The sequence below is a fragment of the Ambystoma mexicanum genome, chromosome 5q (genome assembly GCF_040938575.1).
Source record: "Ambystoma mexicanum isolate Mex_15411 chromosome 5q, UKY_AmexF1_1, whole genome shotgun sequence".
NCBI lineage: Eukaryota > Metazoa > Chordata > Amphibia > Caudata > Ambystomatidae > Ambystoma > Ambystoma mexicanum.
In genome coordinates, this window is record NC_090933.1 from 888,050,161 (window position 1) to 888,057,919 (window position 7,759).

Below are 7,759 nucleotides of genomic sequence, written 5' to 3' on the forward strand. Positions count from 1 at the left end.
AAAAGGTGTGGAATGCTGGACGCTGTTTTTTTTCCATGTTGCTTGGCTCTGTTTGCGCATTAGGCCCTTTTGGTCCAGTATTGAAGAGGCGATGGTTGCTATGCTGCCCTCACCCCGGATTTACTTCCCGGAACTCTGGCTACTGGCGCTGATAGAGGGGGGTACCCGCCCCGAAAAGAAACTATTAAGTATGGCCTTGGTACTGGCTAGGTACCTGGTGGGTAAAAAATGGGGAAGATCCAATCCGCCCACCTTCTCAGCATGGCTGCAACTCATGAGCATAACTGAGCAGAGAGAGACCAGATACGCTTCTACTATTCCAGTTGCAAGCCGCCCCTTTGACTATTGGTCCCCTCTGAGAAAATATATGGCTGATATGTCTACTTCAGCACTGACTCCTCCCATTTTTTGAGTACATGTGGTCGGTGGCTGCCTAGGCCCCTTGGAACTATTCTTGTCGAAGACCTAGGCTGAACTTCAATGTTGATTGAGGAGTGCTATTGGTGACTAGATGGTTTATTGTTTTGCATACTTCTGGATGTAGGCTGTGTGATGTGGGAGGGGGGGTTGACCAGAATGGCAGGCTAAAGGTGATCTGTTGTATTTGTATGCTTTGTTTGTTGAAATTCAATAAAGAAAAGCATTAAAAAATAAATAAATCTGGGGCTCTTGGATAAACCCTGAGGATGGAAGACCTTGGGTGCCTTGGAAGGCGAAGTGGTGGAGTTTCTCGGTCTTACTCAATGATGCCCCTCGAGGAAGGACTCTTTCTGGAAGAAGGAATCGCTGGGACATTGGTCTCGAGTAGGAGAAGGGAACCAAGCAGTGTTGGTAATACAGCAGTGAAGGTCTGTCGTGATAGTCTGCTTGGATGGGTTATCACTCTGGCTGTGGATGTTCCACAAAGATGAAACTTGCTGTGGACCTCGATAAGGCTTGGGAGGTGAAGATATGTTCTTTGGTTTCCGTGGATGACCTTCGGTGGTGGTGGGTGCACTGGCAGAAGATGACAGGGTGGCTTCTGGTGAGTTGGAGCCAAGCACTAGACTGCTCTGCAGACCTGCACCAAGTCTGGACCCTCAGCACTTGATCTTCGGTTGGGAATGGCGGGGAACCCACCAGCGGGCACTTCTCTCTATGCAGCAATGCTGGACTTCCTCAGCTGTGAAAAATGGATGGATGTTGTGGTTGCAGTGCCCTTTGAAGATTTCTTCAATTGGTTGGAACTTGGCAAGCTCCAGGTATCAGGCAGAACAATGCAAGGGTACCCTGTCTTCTGGGCGATACACTGCAATCTGATTTCCCATCGGTCACAAACAGCCTCTGAGCCTGGATGATGCTGGTGAAATTCTTGGGCTCAAGATGTCCAGACAATCCTCTTCAGGACCTACGAAGATACCTCTGCAGGACGGCAGGTACACAGGATTGGCTTCCAGGACACTTCGGGTGAACAGCAGCAGTTGCACAATCTCCCGTCATTGCTACGGGAAGAGGGTGCCTGTCCAGGTCCACTCTGCTTCAGTCCTTGAATCAGCAAATCAGCTTTTGGATTTGTTGAAGGGTTGCAGCTGTAGACTTCTCCCTCCAGCTGGATTCAGGATACAAGCGTCAAGAATGCTTTAGGTCTCTTCTTCTGGCTTCTGACTAGGAGACCTCAAGCTTCTGACACAGAAGTAATTGAGGGGTCCCTTCTTATACACAAATGTCCCCCTTTTCACTCAGGCTGAGCTAGGCCTGGGAGTAAGGAACGAAAAATAAGACATGGGTTTTTCCCAAGCCTCATTTCTAACCTAACATTACACCGATTTGTTATGCCTAACGCATATTTTTTAGTATATGAAGGCATAGCCCAAAAGGCATTTATTGTAGCCTAACACTGACTACACCTATCACACCCTACAAATAAATCATGGCTTGCTTTGCAAACCTGGTGTCAGCATTCTATATCGATATACATTGAAACTACAGAGAGCACGAGATTCGAGCATTCCTTCCAATATGAGAAAAATAATATTGGTAAATAGAGTATAAGTAGGGTTGTACTTATGCTGGCTACATATATGGATGGATACATATATGCTAGTATCATTACCAGTGGCCCCTTCCCTGTGTTTTCTACATATTTGACACATTTAAGTAATTGAAAACAGTAATTTCCACCCACAGAAATGGTTGTCTGAAACGTAATGGGTTAATTGCAGCCTCTCATCTAGAAGCCTATCAAATGTAGGTGATTTAAAACCATTATTTCTGACCGAAGGAACATCTGTAGGAAAAGAAATGGATTAATTACAGATAACAAGCACCGCCTGCTGTGATAAAGCTTCCTAACCAAGTGCAGATCCAGACACTTGGTTTTTAAGCAATGCAGCCTGCCAGCACGCAGCCTTGAATTCAAGTACTTAGCAAGTTCCATTGTATTTCATTTGTGTAGAAAATATGAAGAATGTGTTTGTTGATGCTCATTTTTTGTAAAATAACAGATATTTCACGCAAGGGATATTTTGCACTTGGGGTCCGCTGCATAACATTTTCGTTACTCTGAAAGCGGAGAGTGAACCTAAAGAGGCAGGCGAGACGAGGGGAAATCGCCTATACTCTTCATTTTTTACTCTTCACTTTGTGAGTTATAAAACACTGCCTGCATTGTAGGGGCCTTTTGATGCTGGATTACAATCGAGTCCGTGTGCTCATTAGTAGGTGCTAATGTGAGGTGTATTCCATTGGAAGCCAAATCTCATGCGGGCAAAAAACAAAGTGCTCTCCTGAGATGGAGGAGGAAAGCAAAGCGGGGGTGGTAACTCCGCTTTGCTGCCCTCCTACGCCTGCTCGAAAATGTACCGGAGTGGAAAATGAAAACGCAAAAACCATTTTAGCTTTCATTTTTTTAAATGGTTAATTCAAAAAAATGCATCCCATTGTGTTGTTTGTAATGAAAAAGGCAACCCACGGATAAGTCATTGTATAGAGAGAATTTCTAGAAACGTAAAAGCTATAAAAATGTTCATGACTAAATATCTAAATGAGAGGAACATGTCTGCCTATTAACTCCCCAACAGTTGACTTGTTTTTATATTTTTGAAGTACATTTCCAAAGGCGTTGTGCATAAGGTGCCTTCCTGGTCACCCCCCGCCGTCTCTCTCTGCACTGACGACACGTTCTCCCTCCCTCCAGCCCGGGTTGGTAGATGAGGGGAGAGAGAGCACACGCTGGTTCTGTATGTCTGAAAGCTGCCACCGCTGGCAGAGAGAGGAACGGTTGAATTGGCGCCATTTACCTCCAGCGGGAAGAGCAGCGTCCTAACTGACGCCGGACTGGGCGGGGGAGACGGAGTGTGAAAGAGACAGGAGCGTTGCGCAGAGATGCACATTTCTGCTCCGTTTGGCATGGACAGCCACTGACAAGTGGAGCAGGAGATGTAAAGACAGTCACTGTCACACCAGGCGAGTCATGAAATGCTGGCGAATAACCCTAACCAGACGAACTGCAGCCTCCGCTGCTGCTCCCCTGGGGTGTACGTTTTCATTGTTGTTATCATGGTTCTCTTAATCGTGGCTATTTTGTATGGCAACACAATCATTCTTGCTGTGCTACTGAGGACCAAGCACTTCCACACCCCTCAGGGCTTTCTGAAGATCTCTTTGGCAGTGGCGGATCTGGCCCTGGGCATCCTGGTGGTGCCATTCTCTGTGTATGCAGAGGTCTCCATACTATTCACAAACGCCTCGTTTTTGGACTGGGCGAAAGGCGTATCCCTTGGAGGCTCCTGGCACCCTTGCAATGTGATTGGTCCAATCTTTGCTGGCTGCACTTTGGTTTCCATCACCACCATCTTCTTGTTGACCACCGAGAGGAGCATCGCCATATTCAAGCCCCTCCACAAGGAATCTTTGATCACCAGGGGGAGGACCCTCCTCTTGATCCTGCTGTCCTGGCTGACCTGCTTCTTCTTGGCTCTGGCTCCAGTTATCTTTAGCCATGGGGGCATTGTGATGGAGTATGACCACTGCAGTCGCATGTGTATCTACGCCCCCGCTTCTCCTACCTATGACTGGCACATCTTGCTGCTCTTTCCAGCCTTTGACTTTAGCCTCTTGGCGGGTACCCTCCTCATGAACGCACTGTGCCTTGCAACCATACGCAACCACACAAGGAGAAGGAGGTTGCTGGCGGAGAAGGGCCATAGGCTACCCAGACTCTCTTTCTCAGACATCAAAGCTGCCAAGACCATCGGGGCACTGACCATCATCTTTGCGGCCTCTTTCAGCCCTGTCGCTGTGTTTGTGGTGGGCAATGTACTTGGATACAAGTGGTGCACCTTCTCCTTCCTTGCCTTCTGGATCCTGGCTAGCAACAGCTGCTGCAATGTGATCCTCTACAGTGTGACGGATCAGCATTTTCGACGCAGAGCTATCAAGCTGCTGCTTTTCTCAAGGGGCCATTTCCCTTCTCATCATTCAACCAATCCATCCTTGGAACCATCCATTCTAGACATGGGAAATTCCAAGCTCTGAAGATGTGGGCCGGCTGTTTGAGGATAATCATATACCACCAGTTTTGGGAGAACCCAGGCCTCTTGATTTGCAGCAGGTGGCCGCAATGTATGTCTTCTATTTAGCTTGCACTGTCTTTGAGGTCTTCTCCTTTGCTTAGTTTTAAAGTTGAAATCCCAGGAAGTTGTCCCTGCCGTGCAATGATTGTCTGAGTGACTACTGTTTCTCGGTCTTCTGCACGCTTTCCTTTCTCTATTCATGAGGAGTCCAGGTCCAACCGAAGAATTCTTCCTCTATGGAATCACTGGGTTTTAAGGGGAAATCATATCAGACTGGCTCCTTTCATCCCACATTTCAGGAAGGACCTATAAAAGAAATCTAGTCTATTGATGATCAATCCCACTCTTCCAGCTCTGGCTCCTCCCCCTCTCCTGTTCCATCTACCCATCCCTGTCCTCCCCTGTTGCCCTGTGTTGTAACTGTACCCCCCAGACCCCCTCCCCCGGTCGGTCATCTATACTCTATACGCAGCACCTTGTTGCTTCTCAGTGAGGTTCAAGCTCTAAAAATCCCATGCATACATGGGGTAAGAGGCCCTAAAACATATTTTTCTGTGTGCAAAAGAGTTGTAGTAAGGTCTGTTTATGAATTATAATTCATTGGTCATTGTACAATGTGCTACGTTGAAGCACAAGTGACTGATTCTCAACGAAATGGGGATCTTAAAATAAATTATAGAAAGCACTTGTTTGATGTTCCTCATTTAAATAATTGCACAGGTAACGTTATTCACAAAGGTAGCCTGCTCCTTTCCTGGGGGTGCTGCGCCACTGCAAATGATACACTGACTGAACTCTGTTTAACACATTAAAGTCAGGTGTGCATGCCTAACACTAATGGCTCAAAGGGATCAAGCACACAGTGGATGGGTGCTGGGAGTGTTTTTAGTTTGGGCTATTAGGTGGTGCTTCAGCGCCACCTATAAGCCGAAATATTGCATTGGAGAACAGGTAGGAGGGAGCTGACGTGTGAGGAGGGACACACAGCTTGTGGGTGTTGTTTGCCTATTTACCCACCCATTAACTGCCTCTGGCAATGCTAATTCCTATGGTAACTCCCACCCACTGCCTGCACCGCACCGCCCAAAACACACCCTCCTGGATCTCTTTGAGCTCATTATATCAAGAGATAACATCAAACTTTAGCCTGTCACTGTTATTTCTACAAAGTCTGCTGGGAGTTACTGGTTTAATTACAGATGAAAATTGATACTGGAGTAATACAAATGTCTTAACCAAGCATGCATTCAGCCACTTGATTTATATCTGTTCCGTGCACTAAGGTCCTGTTCAAAACAAGCAACCACAAAGCCAACAGTTTTGGCTTGAGGTGTTAGATAGGCATTTGCCCGGTACTGCTGTCGTATGCCGAGGTAACCACTGTATTTCCCAACTGTTGCGATCTAATGGCCCTTATGCTTGTTCTACATGACAGTGGTTTGAGAAACAGAAACACAATCTGGACAGCAGCCGTTCATACTTCTGCTTTCCCGGTTTAAAAAATGCCTGGGACAGTCAGGCAGGCTTCTTCTAGGCATCATGCATTCCCACGGGGAGTTGCTTTCCATTGTCTTGCATCCTCTTTATGAATCAGGGATGCACTTTTAAAATGTGCGGAAATTACCTGTTCCTCCTCCTCCTCATTTAAGCAGTTGTGCACAGGGGTGAAAGGGCATCTGAATGTATGCATCTGTCATGCGAATCGGCCATCTCTGTATTGGTGTAGGAGAAGGGGGATGCTCCAGTCTAAATCATGCCTTCGCTTACACCACATTTGTGTGTGTGAATCCTATCCTCCACATACACTGTGCTCTTGTTCTGCTTGCCCTTCTTAATCCGTGTATGCTCGGCACAGTGCAGCACAGGTATTGTTACCAAAAGGTTTCAGTTTGATTGCCCAATTTCACTGTGTAAACATTAGTATTATAAGATCATCTAACTCGGATTCTGGGGCATTTAGAGGCAGATCCTGCAAAGTATGGGACAGAGGCTGAATTGGAGTATGTGAGAAAATCAGATCTGAAATAGAAATCTCATGTCCCAGATGCTACACTGTGGCAATAAGAGCCTCGGCGGCGGGCCAGTACCGCCCACGTTAATGGCCCCGGGGCCCCCGTGGGCGATATTGGCCCGCCGCCGAGGGTTTTATAGCCATTAGTACCCCCGCCCGTTAGTCCGGGGTATTAATGGCATTTTTGTTCTGTTCCAAAACCCTGCCGTGTTTCGAAACAGAAAAAAAAGTCTAATAAAATGCCGGCAGGGAAAGGGAAAATGTAGTGCGTTTTCCATTTCCATGGCGGCCATCGGGAGCGGACGTGCTGGGAACAGAAGTGTTCCCAGCGCATTCTCTCCTGAGAAAAAGAAAAAAAGAAGGTAAGTGGGGTTAGAAGGGCGGGGAGGTGATAGTTTGCAGGGGGGGTGGAGGGGAAAAAACGTACCTGAGTCCCCGGTGGGGTACGAAGGCAGCCTCCATTCTTGAGGAGGCTCGGAGCGGGGATTGCCCCGTTTCGAGCCTCCTCATTGGCTAAGGGGCTGTCATGCCCCCCGCCGGGAACAAAGGCAGACACGCTCGTGCATCCACGGGAATACCGTTTGGTATGGCTCGGAAAAGAGCCAATCCACGTGTAGTATTTCCCATGGACACCGCGTGCTGGCTACTAATGAAAAATAGATGGACATGGCGGAGAGTGTGAGCTTGAGAGAGACAAAGAGAGAGAGACCACCATCATCATTTCATCAACCAAATTATGTCGATGTCTTCTAGCATCAAACACAAACAAAATGTCAGTCCATAAATTCAGTTATCTTAATATCACTTTTTCAGATCACTATTCTATCCCTCCAACCAGTGCTAGCTGAGCTTGGGTTTTTTATCAGCCCTAGGGTACACTGGTGTGTCGCTTATTGAGGGTGAGAAAACTAGCACTACCTCAATATGAACACGTTTTTATTACCATCACATGTTAAATATTTGGTACATAGTGGCCGAATATGTGAGCAAGGAGGGGAGTTGTGTCCCAATGTTTAATACTTCATTCTCAGCTGCTCGATAACTGTTAAAAACAATTAGAGTGGGTATCCAATTGGTGTATGAGCATCCCTTAAAAAATTGGTTGACCGGTTTCAGTGGTATTTAGCTTCCTTTAACGCTTTCTTCAGGACCCCAGGCCACTTGTCTGCCATTTGGTAAAGCCAGCGTTCACATG

At 47.0% G+C, this 7,759-nt stretch overlaps 1 protein-coding gene across 1 annotated transcript; it reads left to right on the top strand.

The window, feature by feature from the left end:
* Positions 1-3,537: 3,537 nt before the first annotated feature.
* LOC138498324 (follicle-stimulating hormone receptor-like) lies at positions 3,538-4,515 on the top strand. The gene has a single exon (XM_069622130.1). The coding sequence runs from the start codon at positions 3,538-3,540 to the stop codon at positions 4,513-4,515; it is 978 nt and encodes a 325-aa protein (XP_069478231.1).
* Positions 4,516-7,759: the final 3,244 nt, after the last annotated feature.

Excerpts from the sequence above, each read along its gene's own strand:
- LOC138498324 (XM_069622130.1), top strand. The coding sequence starts at position 3,538 with ATGGTTCTCTTAATCGTGGCTATTTTGTATGGCAACACAATCATTCTT.